This window comes from Cetorhinus maximus, chromosome 19 (assembly GCF_964194155.1).
Source record: "Cetorhinus maximus chromosome 19, sCetMax3.hap1.1, whole genome shotgun sequence".
Classification (NCBI taxonomy): domain Eukaryota; kingdom Metazoa; phylum Chordata; class Chondrichthyes; order Lamniformes; family Cetorhinidae; genus Cetorhinus; species Cetorhinus maximus.
In genome coordinates, this window is record NC_135897.1 from 10,491,411 (window position 1) to 10,517,948 (window position 26,538).

General features: G+C 43.1%; 1 protein-coding gene across 1 annotated transcript; it reads right to left on the minus strand.

Annotated features, from left to right (window-relative positions):
* Nucleotides 1–9,364: 9,364 nt before the first annotated feature.
* Nucleotides 9,365–24,564, minus strand: aqp12 (aquaporin 12). The gene is made up of 3 exons (XM_078564629.1): nt 23,958–24,564; nt 11,225–11,368; nt 9,365–10,104 (listed from the first exon to the last, which is right to left on the minus strand). Exons 1-3 carry the CDS (start codon nt 24,562–24,564, stop codon nt 9,923–9,925), a joined length of 933 nt encoding a protein of 310 aa, XP_078420755.1. The 3' UTR covers nt 9,365–9,922.
* Between the last annotated feature and the right edge of the window lie 1,974 nt (nt 24,565–26,538).

The following is a 26,538-nucleotide window of genomic DNA, read 5'->3' on the forward strand; positions in this document are numbered from 1 at the left end:
CTCCATCATTTTCACATGGTCCATCTCTGACACTTCCCTTCCCTTCCTTGACTTCTCTGTCTCAATTTCTGGTGATAGACTGTCCACCAATATCCATTACAAGCCTTCTGACAGCTACCTCGACTACAGCTCCTCATACCCCGCTTCCTGTAAGGACTCCATCCCATTCTCTCAGTTCCTTTGCCTCCGTCGCATCTGTTCTGATGATGCCACTTTCAAAAACAGTTCCTCTGACATTTCTTCCTTCTTCCTTAACTGAGGTTTTCCACCCACGGTGGTTGACAGGGCCCTCAACCGTGTCCGGCCCATCTCCCGCGCATCCGCCCTCACACCACCTCCTCCCTCCCAGAAACATGATAGGGTCCCCCTTGTCCTCACATCACCCCACCAGCCTCCGCATTCAAAGGATCATCCTCCGCCATTTCCGCCAACTCCAGCGTGATGCCACCACCAAACACATCTTCCCTTCACCCCCCCTGGCGGCATTCCGTAGGGATCGTTCCCTCCATGACATCCTGGTCCACTCCTCCGTCACCCCCTACTCCTCAACCCCCTCCCATGGCACCTTCCCATGCAACTGCAGAAGATGCAAAACCTGCCCCTTCACTTCCCCTCTCCTCACCGTCCAAGGGCCCAAACACTCTTTTCAAGTGAAGCAGCATTTCACTTGCACTTCCCTCAACTTAGTCTACTGCATTCATTGCTCCCAATGCGGTTTCCTCTACATTGGAGAGACCAAACGCAGACTGGGTGACTGCTTTGCAGCACACCTTCGGTCTGTCCGCAGGCATTACCCAGACCTCCCTGTCGCTTGACATTTCAACACTCCACCCTGCTCTCATGCCCACATGTCCGTCCTTGGCTTGCTGCATTGTTCAAGTGAAGCTCAACGCAAACTGGAGGAACAGCACCTCATCTTCCGATGAGGCACTTTACAGCCTTCCGGACTGAATATTGAGTTCAACAATTTTAGATCATGAACTCTCTCCTCCATCCCCACCCCCTTTCCGTTTTTTCCACCTCCTTCTTGTTTTTTCCAACAATTTATATAGACTTTTCTTTTCCCACCTATTTCCATTATTTTTAAATGTATTTCCATCCATTGTTTTATCTCTACCTTTTAGCCTTTTTAGATTCCTTCCCCCCACCCCACCCCCACTAGGGCTATCTGTACCTCGCTTGTCCTGCTTTCTACCCTTAATTAGCACATTCCTTTAGATAATATCACCACCTTCAACACCTCTTTGTCCTTTTGTCTGTGACATCTTTTGATTATCCCCACCTATCACTGGCCCTCTACCTAGCTCTCCTTGTCCCAACCCCGCCCCCCACCTTAAACCAGCATATATTTCACCCCTTTTCTATTTTTACTTAGTTCTGTTGAAGGGTCATGAGGATTCAAAACATCAACTGTTCTCCTCTCCACCGATGCTGCCAGACCTGCTGAGTTTTTCCAGGTATTTTTGTTTTTGTTTTGGAATGTTCTAGAATGGGGATGGTGATCAAACTAATTCTGCCCAAAGACAGTACCATGTGATCTGGTTGTCATTGGAGAAAGAGACTCAAACAAAACCTATTGAAAAATCAAGTGACAGTTTTCACACCTTGACACAAAAGAGCTGACACAGCTGTTTATTGCACACAGAGAGACAAAAAAGGTATTACTGGTACTGCTGCTGTGAAGAGCAGGATGAACTGTTTTTGTGTTATCAATCAAGCGGGATGCTGGTGAGAATTTGTGCTGTGTTCGAATAGATGGGATTGTGAAGATTTAAGGAACAAGGAATCACCAAAGTGGGTCTTGCTGTTTTTTTATTTTTGTTTTAGGATTTCCAGCATCCGCAGTTTTTTGCTTTTATCTTGCTGTTGGAAGTTGGTTGGGGAATATTCAGAAGACTGAGTGGAACAATTTTCAAAGAATGCTCGAAGACTTGACCTGTTGCAGCAGGAGAAGGTGCTGAAAAGCTGTGAGGAGCTGGGAACTTAATCTGGTATTGCTATCCATCTGCTGGAAGTGTGGCGTAAAGTAAAAATGTGCCCTAAAGTATATTTTGGTTGTTTGTTAGTTACTGGGGAAATACCTTTTCTTTAGTTTGGTGTATTAGTTGCCTGTTAAGTAATGTTTATTTTGATGTTGATGTTGATTTTAGTTTGCCACAGTAAAACATGAAATCTTGTCTGGTCATTTCTATTGGTTACCATGGAATTCATGGCTTTTTAAAAGTTATTGATCTCTTTGGGGATCATAACAACATCCTTTCGAACACAGGGTCAAGACCGGGCTCCGGGGAACTGTAACTGGGGGTGCCCCAAAGATGCACTGGGGAGCCCCCCACCCTGGAAGTCCCCAGGTAAGGATTGCCCAGCAATTGCTCGGGAAGTTCAAATTTCCATTGGACAATTGCCCCGCAATCTGAACCATCAGAAAATCGCAAACTTTGGATGGTTCCGACTGCCTTACAGCAATAGTTACCCAGGAAAAGTTAGAAGAATTAAAAACACTTCTAACTCCTGGGTCACTTTAGTACTGACCCCCATCCCAACCACTCACGGGACTCCCCCCACCCCCTTAATAACCTCATAGGACCCCCGACCACCTGACACCCCCCACTGACCCTCCCCCAAGCACCTGACCTCCATCCCTGAATACCCACCCGACCCCCCCCCCCAACCCCCGACTGACCCCCTGACCAACACTCCAAACATACTCCCCCCACACTGAACACACACCCCTGCTGACCGCCCAACCACCTGACCCCCTTGACCAATCCCTCCAACCAGGCCTCACCCCCTGACCATCCAAACCCCCCCATGATCGAACCCCCCCCACCTCCCCACTGATCACTACCCCTGATCACCTGACCGCCTCCCTGACCACCCAACCCCTCAGTCAGCTGTGAGGCTTCCCGTAGCTGAATTTCAAGAAGTTTTGTTCTCAGGTGAACTTGAAGTTGGAACAGGTTATGGGAGTCCACTTTCAAGGTATTGTATTACCTTGGCTGCTTTGATGACTTGCAACTGGTTTAATGGCTTTTGGTGAAGGTCTCTTTCTATAAGCAGCTTTTGCTGAATTTAAAGCAGACAACCAAAGTGGCTTTCTTATCATGTGACTTCCACAAGTTCAAAGTCCTTTTTCCAAACAATGATGATTATACACTTTGTGTTGTCATTTGACACCATGAGTGTTTGAGCCTGCCTTGTGTTTGAATCACCCATTCATTTGACCCCTTTGAACTAGTTTCAGGAAAAGGCATTGATTCAACATCAGTCTGGAAGGTTCCTTTGGTTCCCTCTTGAGATGGAGAAGTAGTTTCAATCTACAAAAGAAGTCAAGTTTCCCCAGCAGCCATCTTTTGCAGCCTTTAGTTCAGTTTTTAAAAATATGAACTAAAGGTCCATAATATTCTGGAACATGACAAGAGGCAGAAGTGCCCATAAGTATTGAAACTTCACACCTGCTTCCTTGCCTAATTGGGTGAAAGGTCATTGCTCACAGTACTTGTTCTGAGAGTTTACTTTCAAAGGTTTTGTGAAAGAGGTACAAGGGCCATGTGAGGAAGATTCTTTTTATGCAGCAAATGGCAATGAGCTGGAACTCTTTGCCTACAGAGTGAGGTGGAAGTGGAGATGATCAATGATTTGAAAAGGAAATTGGATAAGTATTTGAGGGAAATAAAGTTACAGAGCTACAGGGACAGAGCGGGGAATGGGACTGACTAGATTGCTCTACAGAGAGCCAGTATGGACTCAAGAAGGTGAATGGTTTCCCTCTGTGCTGTAAGGTCTCTATGACTATGTTACAGTTGATTTCAGCTACCCTGGAGGTCACTTTCACTATTTTGGAGGTTTGTGCATTAAACACTGGCCTAACACAGGGCCAGAGACCAAACGTTGGAAACCCAATGAAAGGCCAGAGCCCAAACATTGAAAACCCAATGAAAGGCCAGAGCCCAAACATTGAAAACCCAATAAAAGGCCAGAGCCCAAACATTGAAAACCCAATGAAGGACCAGAGCCCAAACATTGAAAACCCATTGCTGTAAAGTGTTTGGTGATATGAAGGGGTCATGAGAGGTGCTGTATAAGTACAAGTTTTTTGTAATTTGTGGTCTTCTGTTTTATCACTGTGCCTTTATACTAAACAGCTGTGTTTGTACAGAAAATGGGTCACATTATTTAGTAATTCTTCTTCAACTAAATAGCTAAACAAACACATCTTTATCTTCTACCTTGATGGCAAGATTCTGGTCATTGTGGAGCTGGTCTGAATGAGGAAAGGCACATTACAGTTTTGTAGGACTTTGGGTTAATGTTACTTCAAACCAACCAGCCTAGTCCTGCTAAGCTAATTTAGTCTGACTGAAAGAACGGTAGAAGTTAGTCAGAAACCAATTATTCAAACACCATTTCATCAAATTGGCCAGGCATTAATAACAGTTTGTATTTTTGTAGCACTTTTAACATCATTACCTCTATCATTACCATCAAGACAGCTGACCATCTCTGATTCAATAGGAGCGTAGGAAAGCAATGCAGGAGCAGCATCAGGCATACCTTACAAAAAATGAGGTACCAAACTGGTGAAGCTACAGCACAGGACTCAATGCATGCTAAACTGTGGAAGCTGCATGCTATAAGTGATCTCACAGCTAATGGATCAGACCAAAGCTCTGCAGTCCTGCCACATTCAGTTGTGAAAGGTGGTGGACAATTAAACAACAAATGGGAGGGGGCAGCTCCAGGAACATCCCCAATGGTGGAGAAGGCCAGCACACCAGTGCAAAAGACAAGTCTGAAGCATTTGCAACCATCTTCAGCCGGAAGTACCAAATGGATGGTCCATTTTGGCCTCCTCCTGAGGTCCCCAGCATCACAGATGTCAGTCTTCGGCCGGTACAAGATCCGGCTGAAGGTACTGGATACTGCAAAGGCTAATGGCAGGAGTACTGAAGACTTATGCTCTAGAAGTAGCCCGCCCCCAGATGTACAGCTACAACACTAGCACTTACCCAACACTGTGGAAAATTGCCACAATATCTCCTGTCCACAAATAGGAGGATAAGGTGCTATCATGTGGCACTTAACACAGCAACAATTTATTCACCCTGATGCTCATTTTGGGCCACACCCAAGTCTCGTTGCACATTCCCACGTCACTGCAGGAGTTCCTCAGGGTAGTGTCCTAGGCCCAAACATCTTCAACTGCTTCATCAATGATCTTCTCTCCATCATAAGATCAGAAATGGGGATGTTCACTGATGATTGCACAGTGTTCAGCACCATTTGCGACTTCTCAGGTAATGAAGAAACCCATGCCTGCATGCCCGGACAACATTCAGGCTAGGGCTGATAAGTGGCAAATAACATTTGTGTCACACAAATGCCAGGAAATGACCATCTCCAACAAGAGAAAATCTAACCATCTTTCCTTGACATTCAACAGCATTACCATTGCTGGATTCCCCCACTATCAATATCCTGGGGGTGACCATTGACCAGAAACTGAACTGGACCAGCCATATAAATACTGTGGCTACAAGAACAAGTCAGAGGCTGGGAATTCTGCAACAACTAACTCACCTCCTGACTCTCCAAAGCCTGTCCACCATCTACACGGCACAAGTCAGGAGTGTGATGGAATACTGTCCCCACTTGCCTGGATGAGTGCAGGTCCAACAACACTTAAGCAGCTTGACACCATCCAGGACAAAGCAGCCCATTTGATTAGGACCACATTGACCACCTTAAATACTTATTCCCTTCACCACCGGTGCACAATAACAGCAATGTATGCCAATTACAAGATGCACTGCAGCAACTCGTGGCAACTCCTCCAACAGCACCTTTTGACTTGTGACCTCTACTGCTAGAAGGACAAGGGTAACAAAGGCATAGGAACACCAGCACCTGCCATTTCCCTAAGCCACACTCCACCCTGACTTGGGACACATCACCATTCCTTCACTGTCACTGGGTCAAAATCCTGGAACTCCCTCCCAACAGCACTGCATATGGAATGTGGCTGTTCAAGAAGGTGAATCACCACTATCTTCTCAAGGGCAACTGGGGCTGGACGATAAATGCTGGCCTTGCTACTGACACTCTCATCCCACAAATGAATAAAAAGACACAGAAAGATGTCCTTGTGCACTGCAGAGTTACCAAAAGGAAAATGGTTTCTGAGCTCATAGGAGATGTTAGGAGAGACAACCAAACATTTGACCAAAGAGATGGGTTTGACAGAGAGGCTTAAAAGGAGAAGCCAGTGCAGAGGCAAGGTGGTTTAGCAAGAGAATTCTAGAGCATAGGGCCCAGATGGCTAAAGGCATGGCTGTCAATGGTGGGTATGTACAAGAGACAGGAGTCAGAGGACAGAGAGATGGGAAGGGTTGTAATGTTTAAGGAGAGGTTAGAGAGACAGGGAGCATAAAGGGCATGCAGGGATTAAAAGACCAGGATAAGAAACAGGTAACAGGCTTGGTTTACTGTGCGTTTGCTGAGGTGACATTATTTCATTTTGCTGGAGATCAGTTTTGGTAAGGAATCTAAAACAGTATGCGATTGGAATTCATCCTCTACCTTGTTCAAAGTGTCTGTGCGTGCGTGCAAAGTGTAAGAGGGACCACAAGGAGAAACTGCAGTCAGATTGCTTCAGAGATGATACAGCACAAAGATCACCATTTGAAATTATAGCTTCTCTAAGAATGTGCAATGATTTAATTACTATGGGTTACTATTCTTGTGGACAAGTCCAGCTGCCCAACTACTTAAACCCACTCAAAACATGAGATGATCTAATTAGGGAACTTGGGCTTGGACAAACTCCAAGTGACAGTGTTACCTTCCTTTATAAAATAAGCATTCCCATTTCTGCACAAACATATGGGAAAAGACCATCAATTTCAGCCTTTCCCCTCCAGCAGATGGTGTAACATTGTACACTGTACTTCCCCTCTCACAAGGAACGCTAATGCTGCAGGCTATTCAGGAAACCTCTGGGAAACTCCTTCCTGCCTCCCTATAAGTTCCAGGACACCATGTCTACAGATAATACATCACCAGTCGAACTAACTGACTACCTGCTGCCCAGAACTGTGGATATCCTTTTCTTTCAGAAACTTGACAAATCCCCCTTTTAAAACAGATCAACAGCCCAGATTTCAAAGATGTTTGGTTCAAGAGGACGGGCTCTCTGGAAAAATAAATGCCTCCTAGCACATAATCTTTTTCATCTTATCCATTCCTAGGAGGGATTCGCTTATTGTGGGAAGATGGTTAGGTACCCTCTTATTGGAGATGGTCATCACCTGGTACTTGTGTGGTATGTTAGTTGCCACACATCATACCAGGCATGAATGTTGTCCAGGTTTTGCTATATTACAGGCACAGGCTATTTTATTATTCGAAAGGCGAATGAAGCTGAACACTTTGCAATTTATCACAAAAGTCCCCACTTCTGTCCTTATAATAAAGGAAAGCTCATTGATTTCAAATAACCTACCTGACCAGACAGCAGGTATCAAGTACATGACATGTGGTATATAAATGCAGGTCCTTTTTTCCTTCACCTCTGGCTCAAATCTCTTATATACTGAGTGAGAAAATAATAATTCACAACCAACTGGATCTTGCCTCACTCTGCACAGTTTTCCGTCCAATGTTGGATCACTGATTCAAACCCCCGTGGTAACAATACTACCCTAGCTCTTCCAATTTTTTCACAGAATCTGATTTTACCAGTTGCCCAGGGGACCTGAAACAACTGCCAAGGGTCAGTCTGGGCCCAACTCAGGCCTGAGTGCACCTAATACATGTCAACCATTCCTTCCTGCTTACCAAATAGTTGCCAGCAATGACTTCCAACAGTTTTATTGTTGTAGTATGCCTTTAAGGATTTGCAGCATGACATCACTAGAAAGGAAGTGTGTCATGATCCAGTTTTAGTTTCGCTTTTGTTTTTAAGCATAAAACAGCACAGATAGCTCTGCTGGTGTTTTCAAGCTTTCTGTCCCTGTATATCTGTTCTCATGTGCCTAGTCTTTATAAATAAACCTACAATGTGTTCACCCAAATCCTTGAGTGATTGGTGCCCTTGTATCATTCTAAAAAACATGACATTCATAAGTAAGTATCCTCCCCTTGGAGGCCCAATCCATCTTTATAACATATTAAATTCAACTATATTCCCAATCCGCCAGTATCATCTAATTAGATTCCAGAGACACAAATTGCATTAAATTTTCTATGAGATGCCTGAAACATGCATTTTATTATTTTATTCAAGTTGCAGCATTAAAACATTCCAAGGAATTCCCTTCATGTCTAATGGAGTTTACCTTATGTAAAACACCTTGGAGTACAAATACCCCTGATTCTTCCAGTGTGGCAAAATTACAGCCTGGCAGTGCCAAATTCCACAATGGCACCAGAACTGTCTCACTCAGTCTTCCTGCTGGAAAGTATGCTTCACAATGAGCTTCACAATGGAATCAATGCTCAAGCCTGCATTGCATAGCTTCTGGTTTAGTGTAAGTGACTGCCCATGGATTGTGAATGATTTTGGAGCAATTGAAATAGACTGTTGTAAAGCTGAGAATTGATAAGATGCAGTTCAGCTCAAAATAGGAAAGTAATTGTTGGCACAAATGGAAACTGTACGCATCAAATAGGTCAACTCTGGGATTTTCAACTGGTACTTTCAGCATTACAGCCAACAATTCTGTCCCTTCCATGAAATTGATTAGGTAGTGCACTGGATGTAACCAGTCCCAAAAATAATGCTGGTCCCTCTTGCATCATTTTCAATCTCTGTGATTGGGGCCCCATCCCTTACACTGAGTTCAATCTGTGTGATTGGACTGTTACTATCTATGTTGAATTATGCAAAATCCAATATTATATCAAAAATTCACCTCTTAACGATGTCACTGTGTCTGCGATGACATTTAGAGTCCTGGATTCAAAACGTCTGGAAGAGCCCATCTTGACAGCTGAATCACAGCGAGAGTTACAGAATGGCCAGTGTCCTCAGAGCCCTGCAAGGAGTCCTTGGGACTCCCAGCCCCAGCCTTACTCCACCACCATCACCACCTCCCCTTTCTGTTTGAAGCATAATAGAGGTCAGAGCCTGGCCCACAGATCACCCCAGACTGTACCATCTTCCAGACAAAGCCAGATTTCCCCAGTCTATCTTATTCCATAAATGTAGAAAATTTACAGCCCAGGAGGTTATTCCGCCCATTATGTCTGTGCTGGCCAAAACTGAGCTACAGAAGGAAATCAACCAAACTTTGAAAGCAGTCTAGAAAATAATGTTGACACAAATCATTTTAAAATTATTTTATTCTTAATCCGAAAGAGTGTTTTGACATCATTCTGGTATTGTCAGTGATATGAGACAGTCAGGTTACAACCATTTGGAGAAATCAGGACACCTCTTACCAGCACCACATTACACATTTATCAGTCCTCCCAGTTATAAACTCTTAATATGTGAACAGGGTTTAAGGGAGTTTCCAATTTCTACTGTTGTATACAAGGGGAGACACTTAAAATAATATGGGTGCAGAGAATGTATATAATGAGTGTACACATTGGAATAAGCTCTAATACAGGATTTTAAAACTCCACTCACTTAAAATACCAATTTTAGAATCATAGAGTCTTACAGCACTGAAGAAGGCCAGTCATCATTGTTTCTGTGCCAACTCCTTGTACAAGCTATCCAATTAGTCCTGTCTTTTCCCTGTTGTACGTAATGTTTCTCCAAGTATATAGCCAATTCCCTCTTGAAAACCACTATTGGATTTGTTTGCACTCTTAGGCAGTGCATTCCAGATCATTAGACTAAATAAAACAGAGTTTACCCACAGCATCCTCAAATCAAACCTCTCCGGTCTCTCATCTTTTTCTGTCCCAGTGATCATCTTTGAGTTGCTCTTCCAGGAGTCTCCTTTCCTTGTCTGTTGACTGCCTTGTTCTCTTCCTGATCCAGTACTGATTTCCCTTTGGGAATTTTGTACTTTGTTCTTTGTGTGTAGAGAAGGTTCTTGGAGAAAAGTAGAGGGATATTTCCATTGAACAGAAAGATGGCCAGAACTGTTGCTGTAACAAAGGGGACTGGTATCAGTTTGAGAATTAACAAAGGCATCATGGGTACAATAGGGAGTTGTCAACCTCATAAATAATCACAAAAAGCCAGTCAAGCACATCAGTTATCTGTGATGACTTGAGATATCCATTATCCACTAGAAGTCCAGCAAGCTAACCTCAATTATCGAGACGTTGCACTTCCTTGTGAATCAGGATTTCCCACTGGTCAGTTCAAATTCCTAATCTAACCCACAAGAAACACTTGAAATTATTTTTCCTCCTTTTCTGACTATATGCTCCACTTCCCTGAAGGTGTTGACCACCAGATGGCACAGATCCGTGAGAGCCAGGCAGTCCCAGTACATAATCCAAGTGTCCATTGTTCAGGTCTTAGTCCAGACAATCGTCCAGATGGACGCTCGCCACGCAGACACACGCTCGCCCACATGGTCATCGGGAATGTGAACACCGACCAATTTTCCCCTCCCAAAACAGATACACTGCAGTCAATTGTAATGTCATTCCCATTATTCCAACTGAGATCAGCAAACACTTCATAGATCAAAGATTAACCTGGTGAGTGTGGCTCAGCCTAAAGTAACCATTAGAAAGGTAAACAACTGTATTTTAAAATGTGTCTCTGCAGGGATTTAAAAGAACCCATTTCACAGTTAGTAAATTCTTGGGAAGGTTTAGAAACTAGTATTTTCTTTACCAGTAACTACTGGTAACTTCTTTCCACCATATCCCCCAATTATTGACCTCTGCATTTTGTTTCTGTAGTATTGCAAATAGTGTGGCTAACATGCACATAATGATGCATTTATACATAAGACCATGTACAATGACAGCCTGAAGTGCCAGTTATACAGCTGTAATGCAGTTACAGTTGTATTAATCATAGATACATGGATAAAGTCACAGAGATAGGATGATGACTATTGCTGCACGTAAGTCTGAAACCAGGTCAATGCATAGGAAGACACATGAATGACACACAATGTTAAAATCACCATCACACAAACCAATAGTCCAGATGGATTGACCATAATGAATACAGTGCCATTAGGCTGAATTCAAGTATTGAGCCTCACGGCCTTTATGAATAAGGAAGGGGATTGCTGTTACTCACCAACAAATGGACTGAGCCAGTAGACTACCATGTATTCTGACAATGTGTTTCCAGAACAGTGAAATGTGGCTGAGAATGCAAGTGCTGGGTTAAACAGAGCTGTGGTGTATGGGCCAGCTGCAGAGGAGATCAAAGCAACAGATTAGACATCAGATGCAGCTATAAATTCAACTCCTTCATAGGGTCCATCACAGGACATGGCCAACATTGCAAGTCAATTAATCAAACTCCAGATCATATCCTACACACATAACCCGTTTCTCTGATTTATACCTCTCCGCAGACATAAAGGAATACTTGAGGTACTGAAAATCTGATGTAAAAGCGGAAATTATGGAAACACAGAGCCAGCAGCATCCATAAAAGGAAAAGACAGGTTAAAATTGGGGGGGTGATCATAAAAATATAGTAATATAAAAATTGCCAGACTGAAAAAGAGCAAAGTATATCAAGTTCACCTACTACCAAACTGGAAATTGTCTAATATAATGATAATGATGTTGGTAATGGTAATGATGAGGCACAGCAATTAACTCTTTCAATTAATTTACCACAGTTCCAGACATAGAAACATAGAGAAACATAGAAGCAGGAGGAGGTCATTCGGCCCTTTGAGCCTGCTATGCCATTCAATATGATCATGGCTAATCCTCTGTCTCAACGCCATACCCCTGTTCTCTCCCCATACCCCTTGATGCCTTTAGCGTCTAGAAAGCTACCTATTTCCTTCTTAAATATATTCAGTGACTTGGCCTCCACAGCCTTGGTAGAAAATTCCACAGGTTCACCATCCTCTGAGTGAAGAAGTTTCTCCTCATCTCAGTCCTAAATGTCCTAACCGTATCCTGAGATTGTGACCCCTTTATCTAGACCTCCCAGCCAGAGGAGACATCCCTGCATCAAGTCTGTCCAACCCTGTCAGAATTTTATACATGGCATGAGGAAAACCCTAGTAATGGAGAACTTTGTGAGTTGGATATCCTTTGAAGTTGGCTACATTTAGTAAATGTTATGTCTCAAAGTAGTCAACAGAATAGATTCTACCATGGATGTAGTGAGTACTTCTGTATATATTATATAGGAACAGATCTTGGGATGTGTAGTTCACAGTGAGTTGGAGGATATGCTGTTGAGAGGATAGCAACATGGGAGTGAGGAAGGTGGAAGAGAAACATATCCTCATCAGAATATTTTGGAAAGATGAGTTCTTGCTTAAAGACTACAAAGTTAATTACCTTTAAACTTGTTTCTGGAAAAGATTGTTAGCTTTATCACAGGTTGATGAAGAATTGTATTCTCCTCACTAACTCCAGTTACATAAATTAAAATCTCAGGAGGGGAAAGTTATCTATTTGGGCTTTTCCTTGTGCCCAACACCAAAGAACATTTTTGTAGCCAAGCCCTTGCTAATTACAACTAGAATATAGAAACATAGAAACTAGGAGGAGTAGGCCATTCGGCCCTTCGAGCCTGCTCCACCTTTCAATATGATCATAGCTGATCCTCTATCTCAACGCCATATTCCTGCTTTCTCTCCATACCCCTTGATGCCCCTATTATCCAAACAATTATCAATTTCTTTCTTGACTATACTCAGTGACCCGGCCTCCACAGCCTTCTGTGGTAGAGAATTGACCACCCTCTGAGTGAAGAAAGTTTTCCTCATTTCAGTTCTAAATGGCCTGCCCTGTATCCTGAGACTGTGGCCCCTGGTTCTAGACTCCCCAACCATGGGAAACATCCTCCCTGCATCCAGTCTGTCTAGCCCTGTTAGAATTTTATACATTTCAATCAGATCCCATCTCATTCTTCTAAACTCTAGTGAATACAGGCCGTCGAACCAATCTCTCCTCATACGACAGTCCTGCCATCCCCGGTATCAGCCTAGTGAACTTTCGCTGCACTCCCTCAATGGCAAGTATATCCTTTCTTAGGTAGGGAGACCAAAACTGCACGCAATACTCCAGGTGTGATCTCACCAAGGCCCTGTATAACTGCAGTAAGACATCCCTACTTCTGAACTCAAATCCTCGCGCAATGAAGGCCAACATACTGTTTGCCTTCCTAATTGCTTGCTGCACCTGCCTGTTTACTTTCATTGACTGATGTACAAGGACACCCAGATCCCTTTGTACATCCACATTTCCCAATATCTCACCATTTAAATAATGCTCTGCCTTTCTGTTTTTCACACTGAAGCGTATAACTTCACATTTATCCATGTTATACTGCATCTGCCATGTGTTTGCTCACACACACAATTTGTCTAAACCACCCTGAAGCCTCCTTGCATCCTCCTCATAACCCCGCTCAGTTTTGTGCAGTCAGCAAACTTGGAAATATTGCATTTGGTTTCCTCATGCAAGTCATTTATATATATATTGTGAATAGCTGGGGCCCAAGCGCTGATCCTTGCGGTACATCACTAGTCACCACCTGCCATCCAGAAAAAGACCCATTTATTCCCACTCTGTTTCTGGTCTGTCAACCAATTCTCAATCCATGCCAGTATGTAACCCCCAATCCCATGTGTTTTAATTTTGCCCACTAGGTTCTTATGTGGGACCTTATCAAAAGCTTTCTTGAAATACAAATACACCACATTCACTGGTTCTCCCTTATCTTTTCTACTAGTTACATCCTCAAAAAACTCCAGTAGATTAGTTAAACATGATTTCTCTTTCAAAAACCCATGCTGACTTTGTCTGATCCCGTTAATGTTTTCCAAGTGTTCTGTTACATCATCTTTTATAATAGACTCTAGCATTTTCCCCACTACTGATGTTAGGCTAACTGGTCTGTAATTCTCTGTTTTTTCTCTCCCTCCTTTTTTAAATAGTGGGGTTATATTTGCCACCCTCCAATCTGTAGGAACTGCTCTAGAGTCTATAGAATTTTGGAAGATGACCACTAATGCATCCAATATTTCCAGGGCCACTTCTTTTAGTACTCTGGGGTGTAGATTATTAGGCCCTGGGGATTTTTCAGCTTTTAACCCCATTAATTTCTCTAGCACCATTTTTTTACTAATACTGATTTTCTTCAATTCCTCCCTCTCACTAGACCCTTGTTTCCCTAACATTTCTGTGGAAATTATTTGTGTCCTCTTTTGTGAAGACAGAAGCAAAATGTGTGTTCAATTCTTCTGCCATTTCTTTGGTCCCCATTATAATTTCCCCCGTTTCTGACTGTAAGGGACCTACATTTGTCTTTGCTAATCTTTTTCTCTTCACATATTTATAGAAGCTTTTACAGTCAGTTTTTATGTTCCCTGCAAGTTTTACTCTCATACTCCATTTTCCCCTTCTTGATCAATCTTTTTGTACATTTTTACTGAATTCTAAACTGCTCCCAATCCTCAGGCTTGCTGCTTTTTCTGGCAATTTTATTTGTCTCCTTTTTGGATCTAACACTATCCCTAATTTCTTTTGTAATCCGTGTTTGTAATATTTTGTAATATAATAACCTTTGTAATATTTCTTTTGTAATAATGTCTTTCTCTGCTCAATATCTGTTAATTTCAGTAATTGACAGCAGGAATCCTTCACACACTTCAGGTTATTGGATACGGAACCAGCTGCATTTATATGGGCCTATAACATTGCGAAATGTTCCATGGAGCTTTACAAGCATTATCAAACAAAATCTGAAACCGAACCACATAAGATGATATTAGAACCAATGGTCAAAAGCTGATCAAAGAGGTAGGATTTAAGAAATGTCTTAAAAGGAGGAAAAAGAGAGGTAGAAGCATAGAGATTTTGGAGCGTGTTTCAGAGTTTATGGCTTTGGGAACTGAAAACAGGACTATGAATGGTGATCGTAAGAAATAGGAGCAGGAATAGGCCGTTCGGCCCACTGAGCCTGCTCTGTCATTTGATAAAATCATGGCTGACCTGATTATGGAATTAAATCCAGTTTCCTGCCTGTCCCCCACAACCTTCGATTCCCTTGTAGATCAAAAATCTGAATATATTCAAGGCAATGACCCAGTTCCACTTCTCTCTGAGGTCAAGAATTCCAAAGATTAAGGACCATCTGAGAAAAGAAATTCCCCTCATTTCCATCTTAAATGGGAGATCCTTATTTTTAAACTGTGCCCCCAAGTTCTAGATTCCCCCACAAGAAGAAACATTCTCTCAGCATCTACCCTGTCAAGTCCCCTCAGAATCTTATATGTTTCAATAAGATCACACTCATTCTTCTAGACTCCAATGAGTATAGGCCCAATCTGCTCAATCCTTCATCATAAGACAACCCCCTCATCTCAGGAATCAGCCCAGTGAACCTTCTCTGAACTGCTTCCAATGCAAGTATATCCTTCCTCAAGTAAGCAGACCAAAACCATATACAGTACTCCAGGTGTAGTCTCACCAATACCCTAGACAGCTGAAGCAAAACATCCCTACTTTTATATCCCTCCATTCCCCTTGCAGTAAGTGACAACATTCCATTTGCCTTCCTAATTGTTTGCTGTACCTGCATGCTAACCTTTTGTGATTCATGTAAGAGGACACCCAGATCCCTCTGTACCACAGCATTTTGTGGTCTCTCTCCATTTAAGTAATATTCTTCTTTTCTATTCTTCCTGCCAGGGTGAACAGCCTCTCATTTTCCCCACATTAAAACCCATCTGCCAAGATTTTACCCACTCCCTTAACCCATCTATATGCATTTGCAGACTGTATTTTCCTCACCACTTGCTTTCCTACCTATCTTTGTACCCTCAGTAGATTTGGCTACAAGTCTTCCAAGTCATTAATATAGATTGTAAATAGTTGAAGCCTCAGCACTGATCCCTGCACCATATCACTAGTTACAGTTTGCCAAGCAGGGAATGATTCATTTATTCTGACTCTATTTCCTGTTAGTTAGCCAATCCTCTATCTATGCTAACATATCACCCCTGACGCCATGAGCTCTTATCTTCTGCAGTAAACTTTTAAGTGGCACCTTGTCAAATGCCTTTTGGAAATCCAAATACACTGTATCTGCTGGTTCCCTTTTATCCACACTGTTACATTCTCAAAGAACCCTAATAAATTTGTCAAACACTATTTCCCTTTCACAAAATTATGTTTACTCTGCTTGATTATATTTTGATTTGATAAATATTCTGTTACTACCTCATTAATAATGGATTCCAGCAACTTTTCCAATGACAAATGTTAGATTAACTGGTCTATAGTTTCCTGCTTTCCGTCTCTCTGCTTTCTTGAATAGAGGAGTTACATTTGTGGTTTTCCAATGTGCTGGGACCTTTCCAAAATCTAGGGAATTTTAGAAGATTGCAACCAATGCACCCACTGTTCTGCAGCTACTTCCTTTAAGAACCTGGGCTGCAGGCCATCAGGTCCGTGGGACTTGTCAACCTTCAGTCCCATTAGTTTTCCTAGTCCTTTTTCTCTAGTGATCATGATTGTTTAAATTTCCTCCCTCCCTTTTGCCGTTTGACTTTCTAATATTCTTCTGGTGCTGTGTCTTTAGCTGTTAAGGCAGATGCAAAATACTTGTTCAAAGTCTCTCCCAGTTCCTTGTTTCCCCATTCATTCCCTGGTCTCACCCTCTAAGGGGCTAATACTTACTTTAGCTTCCTTTTTATATGCTTGTAGAAGCTTTTACTGTCTATTTTTATATTTCTTGCTGGTTTTCTCTCATACTCCATCCAATTTCTCCCTTTTTTAAAAAAAAGTCACCCTTTGCTGGTTACTAAAATGTACCCAATCTTCGGGGCTACCATTGATGTTTGAAGCATTGTACATCTTTTCTTTCAGTTTGATACCGTCCTTAACTTCCTTAGACAGACACAGATGGTACATCCTTCTCATAGCATCTTTCTTTCTCAATGGAGCATATCTTTGTTGAGAGTTATGAAATATCCTTAAGTGTCTGCCATTGTTTCTCTACCATCTTACCTTTCAACCTATTTTCCCAGTCCCCTTAAGAAAACTGTGTCTTCAAAGCCTTATAGTTGCCTTTGTCTAAGTTTAAGACACTAGTTTCATATCCAAATTTCTCACCCTCAAACTGAATGTGAAATTATAGCATGTTATGATCATTCTTACCTAAAGGATCCTTTATTCTGAGGTCATTAATTAATCATGTCTCATTACCAGGTCTAAAGTAACTTGTTCCATGGTTGGTTCCAGAACGTTTGCTCTAAGAAACTCCCGAAAACACTCCACAAACTCATCTTTGAGGCTACTTTTGCCAATTTGATTCGTCTAATCTATATGAATATTAAAACCACCCACAATTATTGTAGTACCTTTCTTACAACTCCCCATTATTTCTCAATTTATGCTCCATCCTACAGTGTAGCTACTGTTAGGGGGCCTATAAATTACTCCCATCAGTAACTTCTTTCCTTTGCTATTTCTTATCTCCGTCCAACCTGTTTCTACATCTTGATCTTTTGAACCAAGATCATTTATCACTACTGTAATGATCTTACACTTGATTAACAGAGCCACCCTGCCTAATCTCCTTTTTCTTTCTTCCTGTCCTTCCAAAACGTCAAATAGCCTTGAATATTCAGATCCCAGCCATTGTCACTTTTAACCACGTCTCTGTGATAGCTACCATGTCATACTAACTTGTTTCTATTTGTGCTATTAATTCATCTATCCTGTTAAGAACACTGTGTGCATTCAGATAAAGAGTCTTTAATTCTGTCTTTTTACTGTTTTTACTACTATGAGCCTATTTAATGATGCACTCATATTTGTATGCTCTGTCCCTTCCTGTCACACACTGGTTATCATTACCCACATCACTAATCTGCACTATGGTCTTGTCCTTTGTCTAACTTTTCAAATCTCCCCCCACATTAACCATTCACTCTCCCCCTCCCCCTACCACCCCACTATTTAATTTAAAGTCCTCTCTGCTGCCCCAGTTATACAACTCACCAGAATTCTGGTCTCAGTACGGTTCGGGTGAAGCCCATCCCAATGGTACAGCTCCGTTTTCCCCAGTACTGGTGCCAGTTCCCCATGAATCGAAACCCATTTCTTGCACACCAATCTTTCCAATCTTTCCACATTCAATTCTCTAACCTTATCTACCCTAAGCCAATTTTCTGGTGGTTCAGGCAATAATCTAAAGATTACCACCTTTTTGGTTCTGCTTTTTACTTTTGTTCCTAGCTGCTCACACTCCCTTAGCAGAACCTCTTTTTTAGTCCCACCCACGTGGACCATGACAACTGGATCCTTCCCCTCCTACTCCAAGTTCCATTCCAGCCCTGAAGAGATGTCCTTAACAATGGCGCTGGGCAAGCAACACAGCCTTCAGAGCTCACACTCTTAGCTGCAGAAAACAGTATCTATCCCCCTAACTATACTGACCCCAACTACAACTACATTCCTTTATACACCCCCCCAACTCAAATGCCTCTCTGCACACAGTACCATGGTCAATTTGCTTATCATCCCTGCAGTCCCTGCTCTCAATCCCACAACTTACAAGAACCTCAAACCTGTTGGACAATTGCAAGACTCTTCTGAAGATCCTCCATTGTTACCTTTTGGATCCCAATGCCTGCCCTCACTCATAATCACATCCTCCTGCCCCTGACAATGGACCAAATCGAAAGCACCGAGCCCAAGGGGTGTGTCTACTTCCTGAAACAGTGTCCCTCCCTGATGTGTCGCAGTGTTCAAAGCTTGATTCCAGCTCATCAACTCTGAGCCGAAGTTCCTCGAGCTGCAGACACTTACTGCAGATGTGATCACTATGGATCACATACCAGCTCCCGCATGCTACAATTGCAACACCTACCCTGTCATCTTTATTATGTTTAATTTAACGAATTAGGCTTCAAGTCTGGAAATATCAGTCAACTGTTGCCAGCAGTTGTACCAATTAGTTTAATTAGCTAAGCTATAAATTTAATGCAATATGTATATCTCCCCAGTACCGGTTTAAACTACTGCCCATGTTTGGAGGGATAAAGTCTGAAAACTCACCAGCCAGTCACCTACCTGCTCACTTAACTAAAGCTGTGAACATTCACCAGCTTCTTGAAGCTGAAGGAAATGTAAAAAGCAGCACTTCCTTCCCCTCCAACTTTGCAAATTCCCAAGTTAGTACTCATACCTCATCGCGCTCAGCTCTCTCATCACAGTCTGTGCTCACACACAGTGGAGTGATTAAAATTGGGGATACTCAAGAGGCCAGAATTAGTGGAGTGCCGTAAGACTGGAGGAGATTACAGAGATAGTGAGGGGCGGGGAGGACATGGAGAGATTGGAAAACAAGGAGGAAAATTTTAAACTTCAGGCATTGCTTAACCGGGAGCCAGTGTAGGTTAGCGAGCACAGGGAAGGCGGATGATCAGGATTTGAAATGAGCTTGGACAGGGGCAGAGTTTTTAAATTACCTCAACTTTGTGGAGGTAGAACTTGAAAGGCTGGCTGGGAGTGCATTGGAATAATCAAGTCTAGAGGTAACAAAGGTGTGAAGGAAGGCTTCAGCAGATGAGCTGAGGCAGGGGTGAAGTTGGGCAATGTTATGAAGGTGGAGAAAGGTGGTTTTAGTGATAGTGTGGACACTTGATACAGTATGTCACACGCATTCTTCTTTACTTGGGAAGGCTGTGGAATAACCATTCCAGCAGATCATAACTTAAGCCAGGGGTTGGCAACCTATAGCTCCCGAGCGGCTCCCAAATGAACACATCTGTCAAAACATCAGTTACAATGAGTTTTCTGAGAACTGTACCCATCCCTACCCCCCGACCAATGCACCCACCAACCAAAAGCAAAACAAAAAATCAGCTAAAAATTCTTCTGTCAAATGCTTCACCAGGGAAAATGGCATCCTGTCCTATTACCCACCATCCAATCACATGGATCATGAGCAGGCAGGCACATAAATCAATAAAAGATCATGCTTAGATCAATCAGACATATTTAGCCTCATAATTGTGAATGGTCACTCGTTGCCAACTATGCACAATTATGCAAATTGTAGGTACAACTGCATACTGGGAAATGCAGCATTCTATGTTGCCAAGTCTGTCCAGGATACAAAAAATAAAATACTGCAGATCCTAGAAATCTGAAATAAAAACAGAAAATGCTGGAAATATTCAGCAGGTCAGGCAGATTCTGTGGAGAGAGAAACAGAGTTAACGTTTCAGGTCAATGACCTTTTATCAGGTTCTGATGATAGGTCACTGACCTGAATCGTCAACTCTGTTTTTCTCTCCACAGATGCTGTCAGACCTAGTGAGTATTTGCAGCATTTTCTGTTTCTGTTCAGGATACAGTAGCTTATTGGTTACAGTACTAGGAACCCAGAGATCATGACTTCAGATGAATTGCAAAAATCAACCTCAAAATATTTGGTTGTTTGTGGGCCAGCACCAGATAACGTCCATGAGAACTGCCATAAAAACCTAACTGAATCACCGATATCAGTGACACCTAATGCCCTCAGAAATAAGAGATGGAGCATAGATACCATTGGATTCCATTGCTCAAGTTACCAACAGCCCAAGAACTCATTATGTTTTAAGTGATGTTGATACTTCTGTAAAGCACCAGAACTCGAGCCCTGGGTTTCTGAGAGATGTGCAAACTTCAGTTTCCCAAAACTACTCCTGTATTGGTGGAGCGGGGGCGGAAGAGAGGGGTTAATCACATCCAGATAAGTATAGTATTGTAATTGTTGGGTACTTATGTCACAAACTACATTTCCAATAGTAAATCCCCCATTGGAGGAGAAAGCAAGATGGCAACCAAATTAAATGTAATTGGCTCGCCTTCTCCTTTTATGATTGGTACCTTCAGCTGACTGCCAGTTGCTGATTTGTAGTTTTCAATCGAAACTAATGGGCCTGCTTTTGACCAGTGCATTCTCTACCTGTGCAGCTGTGGTTCCTACGATTTGACTAATATGAAACTTGAGTCAATCAGGTTAATATCCATTATGACTCTATGGTAGAATGGTCAGAGGTGTATGCCAGAGCTCTCATGCCATTACTGAGTGTGACACAGAGCTTTACAACACCAGGGGTGTTGTGCCATATAACATCCATGTTTTATTATTAACACCACTGATTGATAGGGACTGATCGAGTTAAATTTTGTTTTCATTACATTTTTGCAGCAATTATGCAATTCCGTCCATTTTTCTGTGAAAACTAAATTAGTGGTCTTGACCATTAATACCCAAGTGCTCAACCTTCATCCCTTGATTTTTTTTTAAGCTGGAACTACACCAAGATAATCACTTATACCAAGTTTGAAGTAGGTGCTTGTGGATTCACAGCAACTGGGAAGGAAAGGTGAGAAAATCTTGCAAGTAGCAGTGGGAGAGATCATGGTTTGGGCGCAGCAAGGAGCAGGCAGAGCATTAATGTTCAGCTCCTCATGCAAGTCCTTGGTCCACTTTTCCCTCACATCCACCTACACCTCTCGGCCACTTGACACCATACTGCCTCCGCTGGTATCATGGGTTCCACTGCCCATCTGCACCCATTATTTCAAATGCATCGTGCCCATTCTCCGAAGCTTAATTAAATAAATAAATCCACCCGAACTAGGGTTGCCAACCCTCCAGGACTGGCCTGGAGTTTCCAGGAATTGAAGATCAATCTCCAGGACACCGCTGTGTGCAACCCCGGAGAAAAATCATCAGGGCATTAAAAAAAGGGTTTTCGCTTGTCATTTTCTTCGAACATTTCTCTTTACCAGATATAAAAATACTGAAAATGGGAAAAAAAATAGGGCTGCTTGGCTGACAATCAAGCATCATCCAACTGAGCAATGAGTCTTTTTGCTTTCCAATTGGCGTAGGAAGGCTGGATGTTTTGTCTCACTAATGGCTAGAGTGTGGGGATGGGTGGGGCCAAGTCATGAGGTGAAACCTCCAGAATACATTTAATCAGAGTTGGCAACCCTAACCTGGACCTGCCCTTTCCAAATCCTACCATGTTGGATCTCACTCATCTGTTCCTCCAGCACCCTCACTACTCCTCCCAATCACAGGATTATAGGCCTCCTAAAAAGAATGACGATAGTGTATACATTTCAGGACAATATCACTGATGGATGTACGGAAACACATCCAATCCCTGCACCTTCTCTGTGCTTCCCCTCCCCACCCTCTAACTCACTGACAATATTCCAGCAATTGTACTGAAGACTTGTGCTCCAGAACTTGCCGCACCCCTTGCCAAGATGTTCCAGTACAGCTACAACACTGGCATCTAGCTGGCAATGTGGAAAATTGCCCAGGTACGTCCTGTACACAAAAAGCAAGACAAATCCAACCTGGCCAATTACCACCCCATCAGTCTACTCTCGATCATCAGTAAAATGATGGAAGGGGTCACCAACAGTGCTACCTGGTGGCACTTGATTAGCAATAACCTGCTCACTGATGCTCAGTTTGGGTTCCACCAGGGTCACTCAGCTCCTGACCTCATTACAGCCTTGGTACAAACATGGAAAAAAGAGCTGAACTCCATATGTGAGGTGAGAGTGACTGCCCTTGACATCAAGGCAGCATTTGACCGAGTGTGGCATCAGGGAGACCTAGCAAAACTGGAGTCAATGGGAATCAGAGGAACACTCTCCGCTAGTTGGAGGCATACCTAGTGCAAAGGAAGATGGTTATGGTTGTTGGAGGTCAGTCACCTCAGCTCCAAGACATCACTACAGGAGTTCCTCAGGGTGGTGTCCTCGGCCCAACCATCTTCAACTGCTTCATCAGTGACGTTCCTTCCATCATGAGGTCAGAAGTGAGATGTTCACTGATGATTGCACAATGTTCAGCACAATTTTCGACTCCTCAGATACTGAAGCAGTCCATGTCCAAATGCAGCAAGACCTGGACAATATCCAGGCTTGGGCTGACAAGTGGCAAGGAACATTCGTGCCACACAAGTCCCAGGCAATGATCAAATCCAACGAGAGAATCTAACCATTGTCCCATGACATTCAATGGCATTACCATCACTGAATCCCTCACCATCAACATCCTGGGGGTTACCATTGGCCAGAAACTGAACTGGACTAGCCATATAAATACTGTGGCTACAAGAGCAGGTCAGAGGCTTGGAATCCTGCGAGTAACTCACCTCCTGACTCCCCAAAGCCTGTCCATCATCTACAAGGCACAAGTCAGGAGTGTGATGGAATACTCTCCACTTGATTGGATGGGTGCAGCTCCAACAACATTCAAGAAGCTTGACACCGTCCAGGACAAAGCAGTACACTTGATTGGCACCCCATCCACAAACATTCACTCCCTCCACTACTGACGAACAGTAGCAGCAGTGTGTACCACCTACAAGATGCACTGCAGAAACTCACCAAGGCTCCTTCGGCAGCACCTTCCAAACCCACGACCACTGCCACCTAGAAGGACAAGGGCAGCAGAGAAATGGGAGCACAACCATCTACAAGTTCCCCTCCAAGCCGCTCACCATCCTGACTTGGAAATATATCACCGTTCCTTCACTGTTGATGGGTTAAAATCCTGGAACTCCCTTCCTAATAGCACTGTGGGTGTATCTACACCATATGGACTGCAGCAGTTCAAGAAGGCAGCTCACCACCACTCTCTCAAGGACAATTGGGGATGGGAAATAAATGCTGGCCTAGTCAGCGATGCCCACATCCCATAAATGAATTTTAAAAACTATAAGCAATTCGATAGGCGATTATACATTATTTTGTTTCGAGAAACTCTCACAATGAACAGTGGAATGGAGACTCACCTACGTGGACCAGAGCAGTGATGGTTAGGGCTTTGGACAGGACCCTGGATCCAAAAGCTGCTCCCTCAAACTTCATCACAACCAGATGGAAAAGGAAGGCACAAGCTGCTTCAACAAAGGCCCCTTGGCTGACGGATGTCTGGATGGCTGAGCTGCAGTCTCCTGCCATCATGTTCTGGATAAGATGGAAATCAGTCAGCTCCCAGGACCAGTATAGTCTTGTGACTGTGTTGGCCAACTGCGTCCCCCCGAACTGGGCCAAGATCTTCAGTGCACTGGCCACCACAGGAGAGTTGGCGCGGAGCAATTCCTGAGCGGTGACCAGCGGGTTGGCTGCAGCTCCGTCAAACGTGGCTTCGTGAATCAGAAATAGGAGGAAGAGCAGGGTCATAACCACATCCATTCCAAACCCACCCCCCCAGGGACCAATAACCACCAACATCCTGAGCTCAAACCAGCAGGCAGCCAGCTGGAAGCAGGCGACCAGCTCCACCAGTAAGTTGGAATAGATCTGAAGTGGCAAAAGGTTTTTGGAAATCCGCCTGATCACCTCACAGAAAGCTATGACAGCAAAGAAATACCCAAAGGAGATATTGAGCCCAGCCATAATGTGCTCGAGGCCAGAGTCTGTGTGGCTCCAAACACCTTGTCACTAAAACAGATTATATAGTAACGTGTACATTAACATGAACTCAAGGACACTACAAATAAATACGTGTACAAAGCAGAACCAAGCAAGAGCTGGTCAATTATCAACTGAATACTTACACCTGGCCCCAAATAAGAATAATTGCATCTTACTGCAAGTGTAACAGTGTTTTCTTTCCCCCCAGAAAGTAGATTTTGTGCTTAAAAAAAAATCAAGAGCTAAAACTTTAGTAAGGTCCTATCATTTACAAATTGTATTGAAACATTCATCCAGCACCAGACAGCTGCAGGATATTAGTGGGGCCACAGTAGGTGCAACATAAGGGGACTGAGAAAGGGATCAGGGATTGAGAATCAAGGTGTCCCTGTTGCACTTGGGAACAGGAGGAAACTGTGCGACGATACAGTAACTTGCATTTATATAGCTCTTCTGATTCAGTAAAATATCTCAAGGTGTTTCAAAGGAGCACAGGAAAGAAATTCAACAGAGCCATGTATAAGGAGATTTTTTTTTTCATATTCATTCATGGGATGTGGGCTTCGCTGGCTAGGCCAGTATTTATAGCCCATCCCTAATTGCCCTTGAGAAAGTAGTGGTGAGCTGTCTTCTTGAACCTCTGCAGTCCACGTAAGTACACACTGTGTATTTAACACAGTGCTGTTAGGGAGTTCCTTGGTTTTGACTTAGTGACAATAAAGGAACAGTGATATATTTCCAAGTCAGGATGGTGAGTGGCTTGGAAGGGAAGTTGCAGGTGGTGGTGTTCCCGTGTATCTGCTGTCCTTATAAATGGTAATGGTCGATACTAATACAAAAGCAAAATTCTGCTGAAAATGTGAAATAAAAACAGAAAACACTGGAAATGTTCAGCTGGTCTGGCAGCATCTATGGAAAGAGAAAGAGAGTTAAGGATTCAGGTTAAAAAATCGTAAAAGGCCGAGAGGAGAGGGGGCAGAATGGGAGTGGGGCGATTGCTTTGTAGAATACTTCCATTCAGTCCATGTGTGACACCAAACTTCCATTTTAATGAAGTATTTTAATTCTCTGCCCCACACCCACTCTGATCTCACTGTCCTCAGCCTGCTGAACTGTTCCAATGAAACTCATCAAGCAGTTTATAGCCTTCCAGACTCAAAACTGAATTCAACAACTTAAGATCACAGCTACTGTTCTCACTTTTTCCCCCAGGCAGCTGCTGTTAATGATTCTGCTGTTACCATTTACACCTCGTCTGTTACCATTCCTTTTTGCCTGCACCATCATCCCTTTTGTCATTTAATCTCTCCTCGTCTTCCACCCGATCAGACACCTTCCCCTTTTACCCCCTCGCCCCCTTTTCCTGCCTCTGTACTTGCTTAAAATCTGTCACATTTCTAACTTTTCCAAGTTTTGCAAAAAGTCATTCTTCTGAAATGTTAACTTCATTTCTCTCCCCACAGACACTGCCTGACCTGCTGAGTATTTCCAACGTTTTCTGTTTCTATTTAAGGAGATATTAAGGCAGGTGGCCAAAAAGGTAGATTTTAAGGGGTGTCTTAAAGGAAATTAAGAGAGATAGAGCGATGAAGAGGTTTATGGAGGGTACTCCTGAGCTTAGGGTCTCAACAGCTGAAGAGTGAAGATTGTAAATTATACAATGGAATGTGTGGAGAGAGGAAAATAGCAAATATGGAGAAGCCACAGGAGCCAGTGGAAAATACTGATGCATCAGCGTGATGCAAACGATGTACAAGGGTCTGATGCAGATACCGATTTGGCATTGTGGTGTTAGTTGCTCCTATAAGGGAGTCCATACTTTTACTGGAACAGGCTAGCAGTGCCCTAGATGTACTTGCATAGCCCAGGGACATTACAGTAGCATCCCCGTGACCCAGGATGAACCTTGCATCATTGGCACAAGCGCTTCTTCATCCCCTCCAATGCTATGTCGAG

What these genes read in the sequence shown, in the direction of transcription:
- aqp12 (XM_078564629.1), bottom strand. Translation starts at nt 24,564, where the DNA reads ATGGCTGGGCTCAATATCTCCTTTGGGTATTTCTTTGCTGTCATAGCT. An exon ending in CACTGCTCTGGTCCACGTAG is followed by an intron (nt 11,369 to 23,957) that starts GTGAGTCTCCAT and finishes CATCTGATGTCT; the next exon opens with AATCTGTTGCTTTGATCTCC. An exon ending in CTGGCTCAGTCCATTTGTTG is followed by an intron (nt 10,105 to 11,224) that starts GTGAGTAACAGC and finishes CCTTTGTTACAG; the next exon opens with CAACAGTTCTGGCCATCTTT.